This window comes from Solanum pennellii, chromosome 2 (genome assembly GCF_001406875.1).
Source record: "Solanum pennellii chromosome 2, SPENNV200".
Taxonomy (NCBI): Eukaryota; Viridiplantae; Streptophyta; class Magnoliopsida; order Solanales; family Solanaceae; genus Solanum; species Solanum pennellii.
In genome coordinates this window covers 55,700,881-55,720,706 of record NC_028638.1, presented here as the reverse complement: position 1 = coordinate 55,720,706, position 19,826 = coordinate 55,700,881, and the positions used below count along the sequence as shown (strand labels likewise).

Below are 19,826 nucleotides of genomic sequence, written 5' to 3'. Positions count from 1 at the left end.
TTAATTACCTAAGTTCCTTAGAAATTAAAAAAATGGATACAATAATTGAAGCTCGAATACATTAATAGTAGTTGTGATACATTAAATACTGACTCGAATACATTAATATGTAACTCAAATACATTAAAAAAATAAGGAATTTTGGAGATTTTTAAAAGTAATAGAGGATAATAAAAATAAGTTAAATAAAAAGTGTGTACTCCTGTAACTTCTCTTTATATTCTATTTTTAAAACTTACATTCTGTACAAATTTTCATATTCCTAAATATCTCTATAAAATGCATTAAAATGAAAAGAATTATAATCAAAGTATAGATCCCATAAAACTTGGCTTCCTTTTTACCAGTCACATATTTATTCTTCAATTTTCTTACTTTCCCATGAAATTAAAAATAACTCAATATAAATTTTAAGTTGATATATAGTATACGATATATAAATAAGTTATGAACAACTTATTATGCTTCTTCAATATACATAATACATTATACACGAATACGATAATATATTTTCAAATATGAATAAATATAAATAACACATAGAATACTTTTTTATATATATATATATAAGTACAATAATATATAAACTTCTTCAAAGAAATTGTATAATATATACTACCATATACTTGTTTATGGATAGAGTGATAGATGAATATGTCGGAGTTTTATAGAAAAGTAAAAATGTGTTTTAACATGCATTTAATTTTGTTAACACTAATATAGGAAATTCCAATTATAGCTCCACATACAAAGAAAGATTTCTTGATTTATGGTATAAAACTCTATATACCATGTATATATAAAGTATACATTTTAGATTAGTAATTTAATTGATAATGGTAGATTATGAAATATTTTATTTAACAACCTTTATGGAGCAACTATTTGGTCGGTGCCATTTAATTTATATCCACCTTTTCAAATAATTTAACTGATATTCAAGATCGAGGGATTTGGCCTGAGAATATATTATCTGAATTATAGCAAAACCGGAGTTTATATCTTAACTACTAACATACATAAGGCAGAGTTTCAAATTGTGAAGCTTTGATTACTCAAAATATATATTGATATAAAACTTCTTTAAAAAACCTATACCCTTTTTCCTAAAACAAATTACACAAACATTTGAAAAAGTTATTATATGTTTGTTACCAAATTCTGTTTCTATAATTCATCTCCTTCCATCTTTAAAGTTGCTAAGAAAAGCTCATTCCAAGTATCAACAGGGCCTGGCATACACCAATGTACACAATCAGGCAATTTCTTTTCATTTGGCCAATGTCCATAATGATTTGGATGTCCATCTGGTCTCATTACCATTGCTTCAGTTGTATCTAGCAATTTGAATTTGACACTAGCCCTTTTTCTACCTTCTTTTTCTGCTGCCTTAAATTCTTCCAATTGAGTCATATACATCTTCAATTCGTATCCATCCAACTTCATTTCTTCATTCTTGAATGGTCTTGTTCTATTACAATTCCCTCCGTTATTCCAATCCCCATTCTCAAAATGTGCAGGGGAGAATGGCCTTAGCATTACCAATCGACCCTTTAATTTCTTCAGGTTTAAAAGGGTCTTGAAAGCTGTACGAAACGCCATTCTGTATCCATAGTAATGAGTATGTTCTGTAACATTCTTTTGATTGCATTTGTGACATCCCATGAGCTGATCGTTTTCGTAGTACAAAAATGGCCTAAAGAACCATTGGCCTCCAGAGATTATGATAATATCAGCTTTGTCAACCTGACTTGCCCAGACATCATCAGCCTTGTCAAGATACAAATTCATGAGACTGTAATAGGGATCCCCAGTAGGATCTGAGTCATAGGATTTGATTAACTGCGGAGACCAGAGGGCCATGATTGTAAAGTTGTAATCTTTATACAACCATCGCCTGAATTTTGTGTCTGTAGTCTCCGATACGTCTACAGGAATGGACGCCTGAGATATAAACATATTAGCTGATGATTTTGCCAATTCTGTTATCTGAATTATGACATTTAGCATGTTTTAAACAATTGTAGTAACTATATATCATAGAATGATGAAATTTAGGCATAGCACAAAACATAGAAGCACAAAAACTCAATGCTTACATTAGATAGAAGGCACACCAGTGACTGCATTTGATTTCTTGCTAGAGAGTCTCCAACAAAAGCCAAAGTTTTTCCACGAACAATTTGCAGAAATTGAGTAGCATCAAACAGTGGAAGCTCACAATCATTTGGCTTCCATCTCCAGTGTATGAAATCACTATCCGGTCTTCCAAATTTCATACAATTCTGTCGATCATCGATCACACAGTTTGTTTCATTTGTATAGTATGGTCCCTTTGGATATGGTATCCATTTTCCCACAAAGATGTTACATGTTTGCTGCCTTATCCCTGTTTTCGCCGAATAGTTAGTGCTAGGACTAGCACTAGTAATTCCTGGAGAAACTTGCTCTGGCTGATCAAGAGGGATTGATCCATTTTGACTTGATTCAAGATTTTGCAGCAAAGAATCAGTGGTAGAATCAAATGAAGAGTAGCTAATTTTGAGTAAAAGCAGTAACGTCGCGATTGGTAGAACAACTTTTCTAAAGCTATCAAACAACTCTGCTACACCACCCTTCATCTGCAAGTGATGTTACAAAGATCAAATTTTTGTGAGCAAGTTATATAATAGGACTATCAATGATAGAAATAAGCTACTTTTACTGTTTATATGTTTGGTATTATGGACTAAATGATTATTATTATGTTGATAAGACTCTTTCAAAATTGAATAATACTCTGATTCTACAATATAATAATTGTAACTAGAAGCATATTATATGTACATGTTGAGTTGTACATGCTTTGTCATTAAAGTGAAACATTACCTGTTATACTTCAACAGATAGTGAAAACCACTAGATTCTTGAGAGTTGGAGACCAAATTAATGTAAAATATAATATATTGAGAACCACATTTCTGCTACAAAGGTTTATCTGAATGTTTTAACATAACTTGTATGTTTAATAGATATACATAGTAAACTTCAATTATCTTTCCTTTTCTTAAACCATCTTTTTCTAGGTTCACACGAAATGTCTTACTATCATTAATAGAACTTATTCACAACTTACTGATACCGACCCTAAAGCCTTACTTAATTAGTACTTGTTTTTTTTGTCCCAAAATAAGTTACTTTAAGCATTCAGGACAAAAATAGTAGTAATTGTTTCCGAGTATATTAACAAAACACTTCTTCTTAATAGTGGATGATTCTCAAAAGAAATTCTATCTAATAAATAGGTATATTTATTATTTTTCTTAATGCACATGAAATGAAATGAGATAGAACAACACTTATTTTGAGACGGACGAAGTAATTGAATAATGATTATGTTATCCAATTTCAATAACTTGCAGAGGAAAAAGGTAAAAAATAGGTTGTTGGAGACTTAAACATGGCGTAACTTGGTGGCAATTAGCTGAATGATGATATATCCTGAGTACTTTGCATTGCTTTTAATTAGCTTCTTCTTATCTCTGCACTATTTTTGCCTTTTCATAAAGTACTTAGTTTTCACGTGTGATCCGCCATTAATTAAAAAAAATAGTTCCCTTAGGGCTTAGGATTCCAAATTTGAAAGTTGATTTTTCACCAACAAATTCAAAATATAAAAAAATAAATATACATAATAATTTAATATCTATTAATATAATTTTTCGACGTAGAGGGTTCGGACGAAGTGACCATCCACTTGAAAAAAGTGTGTACTGGTCTCTAACATGTCCTACTTTTATGTGATAAGATAATACAACAAGAAAAAAACAACAAGAACACTAATAATTCAGAAGAGTACGTATCATAAGAGTTGAAAATTGAAATATTTATTTCAATTAAAATAAAATTTTGATTGTGATTCATGAACAACTTTTATTTTTCTCTTGCAAGACAAACATACCCAATAAGAGTGGATTTAGCAGCTGGCATTCTATTTTATTTATTTATATATTATTCAAAAGAGGACAAATCTTATTGAGTTATTAGTGTTAGTATAATCGTCAGTTTTAGCTGTCAAACTCTTGTTCTTTCTGCAAATTTTCATCAAAGTATAGTATACTTCATTAATCATTAGGTAAAACATGTTTTATTTATTTTTACCTTGATTATAGTTTTTTACGAATGATTCGAAAAAATCGAGAAATTGGTAATATAATCAGAAACTTCTAAATTTGAACTACTGTAACAGTGCAAATTGATCAAATAGATTTAGCCTATTGGTGACTTGTCTTCCATTGGAGGGACCTACTTTCTATATTAAGATATGACATTCAATTAACTAACTTGACCCTATATTGTTGCCTTGTGACTTGTGGGCTACAGTTGGTCCCATATGCAGGGAATCTTTTCATTAAATTCTCTCGTATAATCAGGAGGTCACAAATTCGAGTTTGGAAAATAATTTCTTATAAAAATACAGAATAAAATTATGATTTCTAATGGTTCGATCCTTCCCCTAAATGTACCCTAGTACTGTTTTATGGTTGTTGCTTATGCGATCTAACTTATCATTTATCAAGTTTTAAATTCATTTCTCAAATGATCGTATTTTAAGTGCATCTTAAACGAATTGAAAGACATGTCTCAAACGAATGAATAACACGATCATTAGAAAGGGAAAAATATAGAAATTAGTCTGCCCAAAAATTAATGAGTGCTTGTACAAACTTTTGCCTTGTAATTTGTTTTGCAACTGTTATAAAATTAGCATCATTGTTTAAGCACATAAAAGAAATCATTTCATTAAGATTTACAAATCAAAATTCAATACACAATCTAATGATATGTGGTGTAGAATTTTTTAGGAAGGAATTCAAATTTTTCATGAAAAACATACTATTATTGTTTTAGTATTAAAATATTGTTCACAATTATTGATGTCTGATTGAGTATTAAAGTAGGCCAAAGGAATAACAATTATGTGATGATTAATAACATGGGGTATGAGTATAAATGTATAGTGTTTGAGTATTGAAGTAGGCCCCAGGAATAAGAAACATGTGATGATTAGTGAGTAGTGTTATGTTTGCAATGGACCAAATAAGAGGGGACCGCAGGCTTCACCGAATTTTCCTAAACTAGTTCGAATACTACACGGAAAATAGCTTCAAATATATTCTAGAATAAGGAGTTTTCATAATTTCTATAAACATTGTTTTTTTGGTAAATCTGTATTATCTTTCGTTGAGAAATAATAAGAGTTAGGTGATTGATTGTGGGTTTTCTATGTATAATTGTTTTTTTTAAAATTATTATTATTATATTAGTAGCTGTCTCGTTTAAAATAGTGACATTGTGTAGGAGTATAATACATGTTTTCTTGAATATTTTTAGAATAAAAAGATGGCAATAATGGTCATGTTGATTGAAACAAGTATTATGGATTAACGTTACTTTGAAATATTTGTAATGAAACTTCCGCTTATGAAAGTTACTTTTTCTTATTTGGTGGGAAAAAATTCAAACCTTTTATTTGGAGCAAACATATTCCACAATTGAGGTTTAACCAAATATTTTAACTTTGAATTCATCAAACAAAAATCATACCAAAAGCACTCTTACTATATTTACTCATATTTTATACTGCTTTTCCTCTCCTGAATTGCTTTCATTAGTTTGCTTTCTCAAAGTAATCTCTTTATCTGTCAAGATAAGGATAAGATCTGTGTATATTCTATTCTTCCTAGACCTCAGTCAAATGCCAATCCTCGTAACCTCTCTTTACATTAATTCTTTTCCTGTAAACTTTGCATGTGCTTAATGCGTTTAGTAAAACATCGACAGTTCTATAAAATTCAAGAAGCGACGTCTTTTTCCAACATTTTTTAAAACAGGGCTATGGTTGCATCTTCACGGCAACATAACTATATATCCAAGAAACAGAGTTCCTCTTTAGATGACTGAAACATGAATCCTAAATATAAATGAAATCAGAGTACATTGTAAATTTTGCTCTCTCATTGAAGATTTTCCTCAAGGGATCTGATGGCCTCCATCTTGAACATATGAAACAAGAAATCAGACCAAGAATCAATAGGACCAGGCAAGCACCAATGAACACAGTCATTTGCCACATTTTCATTTGGCCAATGCCCATATTTACTTGGGTGACCATCTGGTCTCATCAACATGGCTCGCGTTGTATCCATTAATCTGAATCTCTTCCCCTTCATCTTCCCTTCTTTCTCCGCGACCTCAAACTCTTCCACTTGGATCCTGTATTGCTCCACGCTTTGATCCTCCAACGCGGTCTCATTACTTCCATATGGCCTTGTCCTTGCACAATCACCTCCCTCATTCCAGTTCCCGCCTTCATAATGAGAAGGCGCAAATGTCCTAAGAATAGCGACACCCTTAAAATTTTCTAAATTGTTGATGACTTTAAGAGTAGTTTTGAATGCCCTTTGGTAGGCATAGGTAGATGGAAGTTCAGTTACATTTGGTATTCCACAGTATCTGCACCCTACTCGTTGGTTGTTTACATAGTAGATGCTGCACCGCGCAAACCAGTGCCCAGCGTTTAAGATAATGTAGTCATATCCCTCAATTTTGGTGGTCCATTTCTCATCTGCTTCATCTAGGTATAGATTGTAGAGTCCAGTATGGCATGGACCATCTGCATCTACTTCTTTTATTGAAACCAAAAATGGTGACCAATACATTGCTAGAGTGAAGTTGTAAGTTGTGTATTTGTACTTTTTGAAAGATTGATCTGGATTGTCAGAAATATCAACAGGATATTCAACCTATAAACACAAAAAGAAGATCAATTGTTTTTATCACTTCTTTGATTTTTATTTAGAAATTAATAATCCTGAAATAAAATATAGAGTTATTTATCCTATGTTTAATTAGAGATATTAGTTTATTCAAAAATTATTTATACACTGTTAAATCCCCATATTGGTACCAAACAAGCCCAAAGCGTCGGCAGCAATTGCCGGAAATAAATTGTTTAATATAAGGACTACTGTCAATAATTGTTGATTAATGGTTTAATTAGTCAAACAAATCGGGCATAATCATCTTGATTTTGTATCGACATTTTTCACATTGTTTTTTTTAAGCATTATATATTTTAAGGAGAAAATCTCTTTATAATTTTGGGGACCCTAAGAGATTTTCTGAGAATTAAAAAGCAATATGACAAATTTGACGCTGGCCCCCAATGTTCCTCCTATTGTCGTTAGTCTCTATTGTTCTTTTCTTGTAGTAATGCTTTTCTTTATTTTAATTTCTTTTTAGGTATTGAGTAATGAAATAAGAAAAAAAAACTTTTTTTTGGACCAGAAGGAAACCATTTCTGGCATGAGAATGACTATTTTATTAAAAATTTCGCCGAGAATTAAGGACAAAAGATTATTATTTTCAATAATTTGTAGTTAAATGGTTACTATAATATAATTTGATAGTGGTTTGTGACTAGACTTTGATTCCTCCAAGGGCTCCCTTCCATCACCTTACTGTTGATGACCATATTCCTCATTAATCCTATATTTCTTTTTATCTTAATTTATTGATAATATAGATTAGATGTTTGAGTCATAAAAATAATTATTGATATAAGTATTTGAATAAATTATTTACATCATATTTATTATTTAGCATTTCAAACTTTATTAAAGCACAATACTTTATGGATCAAATTATTTTTTAAAAAAAAATTATGAATATCACACTTATTGTTTAAAAAATAAAATAATTTTGTAAAAAAACAACTAATTTGAAATATATTTTCAGTCAGCTTAAATCAGCACTACTATCAACAGAAAATTCAGAGGAAGAGAATAATACCCGGGACAAGAGGCATATCAACGACTGCATTTGGTTTCTTCCAACTGAATCACCCACAATTGCCACCGACTTGTTTCTGACCAAATCCAAAAACTGAAACGGGTTGAAAATTGGCAGCTCACACTCATTAGGCTTCCATCTCCACTTCAAATAATCACTATCGGGTCTTCCATGCTTCATACAGTTTTGGTGGTCATGGATTTCAGTACAAGTCACATTCGTATAATATGGAGCATCCGGATTCCAGATCCATTTTCCACTGAAAACATCACACTTCTCTGCTTCTTTAAACTCTATCTTCTGCTCCTCCAAAGGGAAGTACGTGGGTGAAATTTCAGACGGATTTCGGATTCTTAAGCCTCCTGAGTACCAATTAAATGGGTGGTATAGAGGGATAAGACCCAGAACAACAACTGCTAAAATTAAAAGTATAAATATACTTGGGGTTTTTTGAGCTGAAGTGGAGTATTTCCCAAAGGGAGGGTCCATTTCTGAGGATTAATTTTCTTCTATTGAAATTTCAAAAAGAAAGTAGTAGTAGCTGACAGAAATCACGGAGAAAAGTAAGTTGTTAAAGATGCAGAGTGCATGAATTAAGGGGACAGCACTTTCTCATGTATGTTGACACTTGTGACTTGATAATCCTAATTTTTTCTTGTCATTTGGACCCTCTACAAAATAATTAATCCAAAAAATTTGAATAGTAAAATGTTCTCACCGCCTAGAAGTATTCATTTTTTATAAATGAGTTTGAGCTTTGTGTCACACGAAGCTTCTGTGGATTTGTTAATACCTAGGCAGGGAAAAGGGTTGAGGGAGAAAAGGTGGTGGTACAATATGCTATGGTGATGGTACTATAACATTAACAAGGTATGAGGCTTGTCAGTGAGTTGGGTGGCTCATTTTAACCATGCTAGTGATTTGAAAAATTTATTACGCATAACGTGCGGTTGCAGATTAGTTATCTCCACCTCACCATTTCAACCTCATTTTTTTTTAGTCCTTTCCTTTTTTTTTTCTTTCACATAAGGTAGGCATGAGTATCGAAATTAAATCTAATCGAACTAATCTGATATGTCGATGCCCAATTTTAAATTAGTCCAAATCCCTAATTACCTCATACTATAGTGCTGCCTCTCAAATTTTCAGTTCATAATTTCGTCGTTGCTGTTGCTGTTTAGTTGTCCGCAGCTGCTGCTTACTGATTAGTGCTGGCTGTTGTGTATTATGTCATTTCATTTAATTAAATATTGAAAAAGCTAACTTTAAAAGAACAAACAGTATAAAACGGAATTGAATTAGTACAAGTATTCGGTAGTTGGTACACTCTTGAAAAATCCAAAATTGAAATTCGAATGAATAAAATCGAAGTACAAAACGTCCATATGTACCTGCACCATTAAAATAGAAAAAAATTGAAGCTTGTTTGCCCATTCTGTCATTCACCATTAATAAATATGTCTTCCTTGATCTCAAAAAAATTGAACTTCATAACAAAAAACGAAACTTTTTGTTTCTTCAACCTATAAATCCAAAAGAGTCGACAGTAGTAATATACAACAAGCCCCCAATTGGCGAGGTTTGGGTTTGGAATGATAATAATATAGCAATTTTAAAAAACGTAAGCCATAATTATGAAATCGAAGTTTTCAATACCATACCTTACCACGGCAAAACCACTGCTTCCAAGTTCCACCATGCAAAAAATATCTTCAGTAACGTAACCATGTCTTGTAATTCCGTCAATATGAGTCCCTGTCTTACCAGAAATATTCCATTCCTGCAAGTAATGAGCTGACTTTGGTAAACTTGAACCATATACCTTTGAATAATGGGGCAGAAATATCATCAGCTCTATAAAAATTCAACAAGGCTTCTTTTGCCCCAACTTTTCTAACAGTACTATAGTTACATTTGCAACTCAACCATAACGATCCATGTAACAGAGTTCCTCTGTAATTCACAACCATTCTAAAAATAAATGAAGCAACTAAAAAAATCAGAGTACATTGTATGATTTGGCTCTCTCATTCAAGCTTTTCCTCTAGGGATTTGGTGCTCTCCATCTTGAACATATGAAACAAAATATCAGCCCAAGAATCAATAGGACCAGGCAAGCACCAATGAACACAGTCATTATATAATACAACATTGGCATTTGGCCAATGCCCATATTTACTTGGGTGACCATCTGGTCTCAACAACATGGCTTGTGTTGTGTCCATCAATCTGAATTTCTTCCCCTTCCCCTTCCCTTCTTCCTCTGCAGCCTTAAACTCTTCAACTTGGATCCTGTATTGTTCCAAGCTTTGACCCTCCAACGCAGTCTCGTTACTTCCATATGGCCTTGTCCTTGCACAATTACCTCCCTTGTTCCATTCCCCACCTTCAAAATGAGAAGGTGCAAAAGTCCTAAGAATTGCCACCCCCTTAAAATTTTCTAAATTGTTGATCGCTTTAAGAGCAGTTCTGAATGCCTTTTGGTAGGCATAGGTAATAGGGAGTTCAGAAACATCTGGTATACCACAGTACCGGCAGCCAACTCGTTGGTTGTTCTCAAAGTATACACTGATCCGGGCAAACCAGTGGCCTGCATTTAAGATGACGTAGTCATATCTTTCAATTTCAGTGGTCCATTTCTCATCTGCTTTGTCAAGGTGAAGATTGTAAACTCCAGTATGGCTTGGACCATCTGCATCAGCTTCTTTTGTTGACACCAAAAATGGTGACCAATATGTTGCTAATGTAAAGTTGTAAGTTGTGTATTTATATTTTTTGAAAGCTTCATCTGGATTATCAGATATATCGACAGGATATTCCACCTGAAGAGAAACAGAAAAGAAGATCAAAATTTTTCTCACTTCTTTGATCATTCACACTTCAATTTATTTTAGGATTAGTTTAAAGCTAATATAGGCACATGCAGAGGCAAGTGCAGTGTTTAGCAAGAATCCAGATTCCAGGTTGTGATTCTCGGGCTTAATATAAAATGTTGTACTAATTAACTGATATAAGAACCATTGGTCATGTTTGTTAATGATCAAGTCAAGTAGATCTGCAAAAGGGCACAATTAACTTATTACAGATAACGAACCCAGTTACCAGGCTTGGGTTCTCTAATCTGGCAAAATACTTATTCTAAGCAATAGTTAAATATGAAAATCTCTTTGGATCTAACTAAATAGTCTTGTTATAACTAATAATATTGGGAACAAAAGAAATTTCCTGAGGATTAAAATGCAATATAACAAATTTCATGCCGGCCCCCAATGTTCCCATATTTTGGTATGTCTCTGCTTTTCTTTTCTTGTAGTACTACTTAATCTTTTGAGGGATGATCAATGCTCCCGTAGTCCAATTTCAATTTGTTTGTTTTACTTTTCATTTAATCCGTTTAAAAAGAATGCTTTTTTTTTCTTTTGACAACTTTTTAATTTCAACTTTCCATATACATATTTAAGATCACAAGATTAAGAGACATTTTAGTGCATCTTATATATCTTTAGTTTAAAGACCACAACATTCAAAAAGTTTTTTTACTTTTTAAAGTTTGTTTCAACTTAAGTTAGACAAACAAATTGAAACGGAAATGAAATGAGAACTTTGTAGGAACTAGAGTAAATCACTTCCAAAAATGAGAATGACCATATTATAACAAATTCCTAAAATAGAAGGAAGGAAAGACAATATAAAGTTTCAATAATGTGTGTTTATGATTAGATTTGGCATCTAGTACTTTGAACAGTTTAGATTAGATAAAACGACGTCATACCGCACTCTATCACATTTTATACTCACGAGGTTATCCAGGGCCCTTGAGCTAAAAGATTTACATTTCCAGTCCTCCATTTTACTGTTCATGATCAAACCTTTCCCATTATTCCTCCACATTTTACTACCTTTCACATCCTCATGCCGGAAAACAGTATCGTTGACCTATCAATGGCGTCCATGAAATTTCAACTAAACCATGAAAAATTCTAGCCATTGGTAGCTCAAATCTTCAATTAACCCTAATTTATGTAGTTAATCCAAGCTAGGGCTAAACAAAACTAAGATAAACTAAATCATTATATTGTAGAAGTAGGGAGAACCATAGATCAGCAAGTACTTTGTTCAAATTGAAGTTATATTAATACTATTTGCAGAGAAAAGAAAGGGTACCCGAGCCAATAGGCATATCAACGACTGCATTTGATTTCTTCCAACTGAATCACCGACAAGTGCCAACGATTTGTTCCTAACCAAATCTAAAAACAGAAACGGGTCGAAAATGGGTAACTCACACCCATTAGGCTTCCATCTCCACTTCAAATAATCAGTATCGGGTCTCCCATACTTCATACAATTTTGGTGTTCATGGATCGCATAACAGGTCATATTCGTGTAATATGGAGCATCCGGATTCCAGACCCATTCGCCGGTGAAGATATCGCATGTCTCCGGCTCTTTAATCTTTATCTTTTGCTCCTCAGCAGCATGGTAATTGGGTGAAATTTCAGAGGGATGTTGGGCTGCTAAATCTGCTGGGTACCAATTAAATGGGTGATAAAGAGGGATAATACCCAAAACGACAACTGCTAAAACTAAAAGTAAGAATATTCTTGGGGTTCTTTGGGTTGAAGTGGAGTATTTCCCAAAGGGAAGCTCCATTTTTTTTGTGGAAATTTCCTCAATGGAGAGTTGAAAAAGGAAAGTAGAGATGAGAGAAAGAAGAAAGGAGAAAAAAAAATGTAAAAATTACATAGTGGATGTAATGAATAGAGGGCCAGTTAGCACATGTATGTTGACTCTATGAACGTGCTAATCACATATTTTAAGCTTCTTTCTACTAAGTACTAATTCCTCATCAATTAGCAAATGTAATTAATATGCCCTCGTTATGTAATTATTTGTATTAGTATATTATGATCATGTTATAAAACCATTAAAAATGTAATTAGAGATTTTGAATACGAATTAATTAATGAGATTTTTTAATACTTTCTGAGTAGTTTGTCATTCTTAAAAATGACTTTTAGCTGTGTCCCGAAGCTTCTTGCGGTCCCGTATGTGAAACGTAGGGAAGAATGCAAGTAAAAAAATGAAATTTTGGTGGTACAATGTGCAATGATGTTGGTACTAGTGTCGGTGACTCATATGTATCAATCACTAGTGTTGTAAATAATTTATTTGGCAAAACGTGTGGGCGGAACTGCTGGCTCATTAGTTGTCTCCAGTATATAGAGGTAACTAAGGAACCCGTATTTTCAATTTTTTATTTATGGATTGATCTAGTAGTATGTAAAATTTTCACCAACGAAGATTATTTACGAGGTGTTTGGTTACTGGTTAGAGTTATGTAGGCATTAGTTATACATGTATTAGTTGTGCGGGGTTTAGTTATGCATGTACAGTTATGCAGGCTTTCATTATGCATGTATTAGTTATGCAAAATTTAGTTATTTTAGGTTTAATTATGCAGGCATTAATTATATAAATATTAGTTATGTAGATATTATTTAGTTATGTAGTGATCACAACACATGAATTATTAGCTATTGAAAATTGAACTTATCGTAAATTATTAATATGTATTATTTGCAAAATAATAATACATGCTAATAAAATGTGAAATGTATTAAATTATATATAATGATAATATTTGATTAGCAGATGTATCGTCAAAAAATAGATAATTAAATTTTTTATATTAAAAAAATATTTTATTTGCATAAATAAATAAAAACAATGCATATATAAAAAGAAATAAAATGATCTATATATAAAATAAAATAAAATAAACAAATGTAGATAGAGAAATAGTAAAATTTCTAACTAAAAAAAATAAAATATAAATTAAAAGAAATGAAAGTGGAATATATATAAAAAAGAAATAAAAACTATAGGAAAGAACAAAGTTTTAAATTAAAAAAAATTAAAAGAGTAAATATGTAATTATCATTTTAATAAATGTATAATTAATATTCATATAACTTATTCAATCTTTTACTCTGCATAAATTTTCCCATAAATTATGTTAGTATTAATTATGAAGGACTACAAAAAATGCAACCAAACACCGTATAAATTAATACATAAATAACATTATACAACAATATTTAAATTTTTATTAACCAAACATGGTATAAACTATTGGACTTTTATATCTAATACAAATTATTTTATCAAATATAGTAAAGTTAATGCAATTTTTTATATTACATGAATATGAATATGATGTTTCATATACCGTAACCAAACGATCCTAGGAAATAACGAATATTATATTGATTTATTTGTCTGATTTTGTCTTGATACTAAAAAGTAAAAGAGTAAAGACTTTTTTGAATTTTATAATATTAAATTAAAGAATATAAAATATAACCAAATAACTGTTAAACTTTTGATCTTGAACATATATCGTACAAACAATTCTAATTAGAAAGTTAAGCGAAAAAAAAGAAGAAATTTTACACAAATTATATAGTGTTAAGAGCTAATTACATTATATTCTTATTCTTTTTCAAATTATAAAATTTCTTAAATTTGGTTGAATCCAAATACATCCGAAAACATCCCCATTTTGGATATATGACTTAATGTTCCGATATATTGCTTTCGGTCTTCATATATCACTCAACATCTCGGTACATCGCAAAGTAATGTATTAAAAAGATAGAAATTTTTTATAACTTTTTTAAATGATTAAAATTTTTACAGAATATTATAAAATAAATTGTATATTTAGATAATATTTTAAAATATATATATATATATATATATATATATATTCACTTAAAATTTATTAAACACCAACTGATTCAAATTGAAGATATACTAATTTCCAAATGAGAGAAATACCATAGACGAGATAACATTTCATCTAATGCATTTATTATAGTATGAAAAAACTAATACACTAAGCATCATATCTACATAGTATAGTCTATTATAAGTCGTACTATGGAATAAATCCAAAAGATAAAATTTACAATGGTATTTCCAGAAAATCCTAAAAGACAGATTTTTTTTTTCCACACAAATGATTAATCTCCGACTTCTCTTTTCAACAATTCTACTAAGAAATCATTCCAAGCATCAATTGGTCCAGGCAAACACCAATGAACACAATCATTAGGTACTGTAACGTTTGGATTAGTATATCGACCATATTTACTAGGATGACCATCTGGTCTCAACAACATAGGTTGTGTTGCATCAAACAACCTAAATTTCAACCCCCTTCTTCTCCCTGTTCTTTGTGCAATCTTTAATTCATCCAATTGAATCTTATAAAACTCCAAATTATAACCTTCAAGTTTCTTCTCATTCCTCTTAAACGGTTTAGTCCTTGCACAATCTCCTCCTTTATCCCAAGGCCCGTTCTCAAAATGCGACGGGGCAAAAGTCCTCAAAAACGTTACACCTTTAAAGTTTTCCAGGCTATTAATAGCCCGAAATGCGGTCCGAAAAGCCCGTCGGTAGCTGAAATACGATGTTACATGGTTAACGTTCGATTGCGGACAGTAGAGGCAACCAACAAGGCGACGATTTAAGTAAAACATTGTTGGACGGAAAAACCAATGGCCAGCAGATATAATAACATAATCAAAACCTTGGATTTGTTTAGTCCAGAATTCGTCGAATTCATCAAGATACAAATTGAAGGGTTGTGTGACATCATTTGGGTCGGTTTTTTCAGTTTTTACCAAATAGGGTGCCCAAAACATGGAAATGTTGAAGTCGTAATCTTTGTAGATCCAACGTCTGTTTTCGTCTTGTGTTTCTGAAACATCCTCTGGATATACAACCTGAAAGAAAATAGAAAATAATTTGAAAAACCAAAGTCTGTTTTCATTGATTTACTAAACATAATCTTTTCCTTTCAGTTTTCAAAGAACTTGTCTTTTACAATGAGTTTTTAATATGCAAAACTTCAAGTTTATGTCTCAGTACCTCAAAGACCAAACCTTAAACTTCTGTTGGTATATTTATGAGGATTCAATTTATTTATTGTAGCCTTATCACACGGTTATAGGATAGTCGTCTATAGGTGGTTGGGTAGGGTGGGTGGTTCGGCTCAGATTGCGATCAATCTTACTTCATAATTGTGTGTGGGCTGAGCTTAGAGTAAATGAAACTCACCACTACCTCGTAAGGACATTGAGATGACAATATGAATGATCAGTTAGAATTAAGAACTATTTAATGAAAACGAACAGCTACGTGATGGAGAAGTTACCTTGGACAAGAGACATATCAATGATTGCATATGATTTCTTGCAACAGAATCTCCAACAAATGCAAGAGATTTGCCTCTAACAAATTCCAGGAATTGAGTAGGATCAAAAATTGGCAACTCACAAGCATCAGGTTTCCACCTCCACTTCAAGAAGTCAGTATCAGGCCTTTCAAATTTCAAGCAATTTTGATGTTGTTGAATAGCATAACATGTATCATTTGTATAATAAGGTCCTTCTGGATTTTTCACCCACTCTCCTGAAAATAAGTCGCAAGATGCACTACTTTGTGATACTTCAGATGACGAAATTCTAACATCGTCATTGCTAAGTTGTTTCTTTTGATCTGTTTTTTCTGGGACGGCTTTAGGGACCGTGAAGTCACGCTGATGATGTCCAGTTTTTCTAGCATGTTGATTATGTCTATCGAGTTTTTTTCTAGGTAAGGGTTGCACTTCCTTATCTGTTATGTCACTTGTGGTCACACTTTTCTCATCTTTTTCAGGTAATTTTTCAGGTTTTTCTTGTTCCTGTTGTTGTTCTTGTTCTGGTTCATGTTCTTGTTGTTGTTGTTCTTCCTTTATGGGCACGTTACAAGGTTTCGTGGGCACGTCCTCCACGGGACATGGATGATTGACTTGTAAATCATTAGCCAAATGATCAACAACCTGAACTGTATCTTCTGAATTAGAAGAAATAACTTCTGAAATTTTCTTTTGAGAAGAATAACGTATAGAAGGATAGTAAATAGGAATAATTGTGAATAAGATGGTAATGACAATAAGAGGAGCAAGTTTTGGTGCGGTTTTTCTTCGTGCTTGTGGTTTCCCTATTGGAAGTTCAGAGGATTGGAACTTCATGGAGAAAGCTTTGTATGGACATTAAGAAAAAATAATACTACTACAAAATTATAAAGTAAATGGAAGAAGAAGAAGAAAGAAAAATAAGAGAGGTAGTGAGTGAAGAAAATATTAAAGAAAGAAAGTTTACGCATGTTGCGCTAAATTCATTAACAAAGTGGTGGTCATCTCTTAACCAAAACTTAGTAACACCATAAGCGCCAAAAACAAAGAAATTAGTAATGATATTATTATGATATATAGCTAGCATTAAATCTAGTACACATTTTTTTATGGGATAGTTTTTTTTTTTTTTAATAACCGTTGTGTCTATACTTTATACTAGCTAAATTTTGTATGCCTTAGATACTATCAGGTATCTCCCGTCAGTATAGGCATGAATAATGCTTATCAAAGCTTAGATAAATTAAAAAGAAATTATTATACCTAGCTTTATTTTGTGTCTCATATTTTTTGAAGTACTTATCGGATCATTTTGGGATAGTTGAATACAACTTTGAAAACTCTTATTGGATGGGTCAGCTACATACAAGGAAAACATTGGGCCGTACTCGAAATATTCAGAATGAGTTGGACCTATTGTTAAGAGACCTCCAATTGTTAAATGAATCTTCTGAGGTTCCTAAACAGTAAAAAGTGTACCCTTATAATGCTGGCCCTCTAAGATCAAGAAAAAATATATCAAGGATCAAAACTTACAATTGATTAATTTCATAAGGTTATCATAGATTGATCAAAGTAAATATGACCTATTTTGAGTCTGAACTGATAAAAAATTACTGATGGAGTACAATTATTTTAACAGTCATTTTTACTACTATTTTGTCTACAGATTACTTTTATATTTTTATTTTATAGTGTATAAAAGCAAGTTGATTACCTAGAAAAGAAGTTAAATAAGTTCTAACTTGTTTCGAGCATTAAGTTACAGGAATACACAAATTACATACTTTATTAAAATTGCAGTATATATGAGTTATACTTGTACCTTTTTCTATCCTATGCACAAAATCAACTCCATAGCTCCTTAAGCAATATACATTATAGTTGAGACAGTAATGAACACACTCCATCTCATGACAGCTCTTCAAATAATTGGTATAAATGAAGGAACAATAATGAAAAGAAACAAACAGCACAAGTTTGATTCAGAATTTAAAGTTTATAAATTCCCGCAGAAATCTTAAATTGATATATAATAATAACTATCATCCAAAGTAAAATATTTAATAAATTTATAAACATATAACATCTGAATAAGAATTACTCGATTCACGTGAACCAACATCGAGTTTGCTTTTTATCAAAGAGAGTTGTGGCCTCTGGTCCACTTTTATTGCAGAGCAGAATATATGTCTCAGTATTAATTAAGCTGCTCAATCAATCAATTGTCAAAAAGAGTACTCGACATATACCCAAAGTTATGGTGAGGACTGATGAAGCCTGTTTGCCGCCTCCATCAATGATAAGTACATTCACCTTCTTTTGTTTATCATTTTTTTCCCTTTTTTGTATTTTTCTTCATGTCTTATGGAATCTCATCTGTTCTTGTCATGAATTCTAGTGCTGTATTATAATATTAAAACAACAACTCTTTTTTTGACAAATTAATCAACTCTCGCTATCAAAATAATACGAAGAAAAATGTGAAGCACAAATTTAATAGCCACATGAAACCAAATATTTTAAGAATGACAAGGGCAAAGACTCGAAAAATCTGAATATAAAGAAAAAGAAGCTTGATTAGGTTACTCAAGCGGAACTAAAATTTATATTTCATCAATTCTAACATTTAAAATCTGAATATGAAGAAAAGAAGCTTGATTAGGTCACAACAAAAATACTATGTTCATATGAACAATTGTATACCCTTTTAGGTGATTGTGATAGGCTGATGTATAGCAGTAGTATATTTCATGAAACAACAGTATGTCCGTAGTATTTCTAGAAGTTTTCATATTATATACACAAAATAACAAACGGTTCCACTACAATATTATTGAATGTCAAGACTGTAATACTTTTCCAGCAAAAACAAAAAATAAAATAAAAATAAAGGAACTGTTTAGACAATCGTTACCCATTTCAAGATGGGTCGACCCGATAAATTTTGGGGTATTACCTCTCCTATGTTTGTTTGGATAAAATGCATGAGTCAATTTAGACTAAATAATGACTAATTAATTAATTCAACTTGCTGACTCAAAAATTATTTGTCATTTCTTCTTTTACTTATTATAGTATATTAAATAAATTAAAATCCAAAAAAGTCCTTCTATATATAGAAATTAAGTGATGATTTTTCAAAAAAAGATAGTATTTATTTAATGTATGAGTCAATTTAGACTAAATAATGATTAATTAATAATTTAACTTGTTGACTCAAATTATTTTTCCATTTATTCTTTTATTTTAATCACACATCAAACAAAAGAAAATACAAAAAAATTCCTTCTATTTATAGAAATTAAGTAATGAATTTTCCAAATAAGACATTCTTTAGAAAAAACATTTGTGTCTGTTCAATTGAAGATCTCTATATTAAAGATTTTCTAACAATTTCTAGTGTACATTGCAATTGTAAGTCTCTTTTTTTCCTTCTCCTTATTCACCAAGTTGTAAAGTATGAATTCAACTCTCATATTTCCCTTCCCTTATTTCCGTGATCTTGACCAAATGTAATAGGAGTAATTTTTTATGAAGAAATAAAAAAGGTTATTTGATTCATCAAAGAAGGAGTCAACGTCTTTTTCTTACTACATATATGACTAAAATATGCGTGGTCCACTTTAAAAACTGTTAAAATGCCTTCCTTGCATGATATCCAACCGTTATTCATTCACATTATCTCCCTCACTTGACTTTGCTCCAAACGTCACCTAAAACCAAATTCACACCTCCCCCTCACCCC

The 19,826-nt window shown here is 31.5% G+C and overlaps 4 protein-coding genes across 6 annotated transcripts; all 4 read right to left on the bottom strand.

The window, feature by feature from the left end:
* Positions 1–1,025: 1,025 nt before the first annotated feature.
* On the bottom strand, positions 1,026–3,026 carry LOC107009275 (protein trichome birefringence-like 19). The gene is made up of 3 exons (XM_015208586.2): positions 2,869–3,026; positions 2,100–2,621; positions 1,026–1,944 (listed from the first exon to the last, which is right to left on the bottom strand). Exons 2-3 carry the CDS (start codon positions 2,619–2,621, stop codon positions 1,168–1,170), a joined length of 1,299 nt encoding a protein of 432 aa, XP_015064072.1. The 5' UTR covers positions 2,869–3,026; the 3' UTR covers positions 1,026–1,167.
* Positions 3,027–5,804: 2,778 nt separating this feature from the next.
* On the bottom strand, positions 5,805–8,956 carry LOC107011310 (protein trichome birefringence-like 19). Its single transcript, XM_015210744.2, has 2 exons — positions 7,834–8,956; positions 5,805–6,785 (listed from the first exon to the last, which is right to left on the bottom strand). The coding sequence occupies exons 1-2, from the start codon at positions 8,320–8,322 to the stop codon at positions 5,997–5,999; spliced, it is 1,278 nt and encodes a 425-aa protein (XP_015066230.1). The 5' UTR covers positions 8,323–8,956; the 3' UTR covers positions 5,805–5,996.
* Positions 8,957–9,111: 155 nt separating this feature from the next.
* On the bottom strand, positions 9,112–12,623 carry LOC107011308 (protein trichome birefringence-like 19). Of its 3 annotated transcripts, XR_003576712.1 has the most exons (4): positions 11,998–12,623; positions 9,842–10,655; positions 9,495–9,613; positions 9,112–9,224 (listed from the first exon to the last, which is right to left on the bottom strand). XR_003576712.1 is itself a non-coding variant. In XM_015210743.2 (3 exons), the coding sequence occupies exons 1-2, from the start codon at positions 12,484–12,486 to the stop codon at positions 9,861–9,863; spliced, it is 1,284 nt and encodes a 427-aa protein (XP_015066229.1). In that variant the 5' UTR covers positions 12,487–12,623; the 3' UTR covers positions 9,275–9,613; positions 9,842–9,860. The 3 variants fall into 3 exon arrangements, 1 of the variants encoding a protein (XP_015066229.1); XR_001455861.2 differs by having other exon boundaries at positions 9,115–9,224; positions 9,495–10,655; positions 11,998–12,622; XM_015210743.2 differs by lacking the exon at positions 9,112–9,224 and having other exon boundaries at positions 9,275–9,613.
* Positions 12,624–14,680: 2,057 nt separating this feature from the next.
* LOC107010184 (protein trichome birefringence-like 19) lies at positions 14,681–17,019 on the bottom strand. Its single transcript, XM_015209425.2, has 2 exons — positions 16,058–17,019; positions 14,681–15,626 (listed from the first exon to the last, which is right to left on the bottom strand). The coding sequence occupies exons 1-2, from the start codon at positions 16,913–16,915 to the stop codon at positions 14,862–14,864; spliced, it is 1,623 nt and encodes a 540-aa protein (XP_015064911.1). The 5' UTR covers positions 16,916–17,019; the 3' UTR covers positions 14,681–14,861.
* Between the last annotated feature and the right edge of the window lie 2,807 nt (positions 17,020–19,826).

Excerpts from the sequence above, each read along its gene's own strand:
- LOC107009275 (XM_015208586.2), bottom strand. The coding sequence starts at position 2,621 with ATGAAGGGTGGTGTAGCAGAGTTGTTTGATAGCTTTAGAAAAGTTGTT. Across the intron at positions 1,945-2,099 it reads TGGTGTGCCTTCTATCTAAT|GCGTCCATTCCTGTAGACGT; the intron begins GTAAGCATTGAG and ends TTTATATCTCAG.
- LOC107011310 (XM_015210744.2), bottom strand. The coding sequence starts at position 8,322 with ATGGACCCTCCCTTTGGGAAATACTCCACTTCAGCTCAAAAAACCCCA. Across the intron at positions 6,786-7,833 it reads TGATATGCCTCTTGTCCCGG|GTTGAATATCCTGTTGATAT; the intron begins GTATTATTCTCT and ends TTGTGTTTATAG.
- LOC107011308 (XM_015210743.2), bottom strand. The coding sequence starts at position 12,486 with ATGGAGCTTCCCTTTGGGAAATACTCCACTTCAACCCAAAGAACCCCA. Across the intron at positions 10,656-11,997 it reads TGATATGCCTATTGGCTCGG|GTGGAATATCCTGTCGATAT; the intron begins GTACCCTTTCTT and ends GTTTCTCTTCAG.
- LOC107010184 (XM_015209425.2), bottom strand. The coding sequence starts at position 16,915 with ATGAAGTTCCAATCCTCTGAACTTCCAATAGGGAAACCACAAGCACGA. Across the intron at positions 15,627-16,057 it reads TGATATGTCTCTTGTCCAAG|GTTGTATATCCAGAGGATGT; the intron begins GTAACTTCTCCA and ends ATTTTCTTTCAG.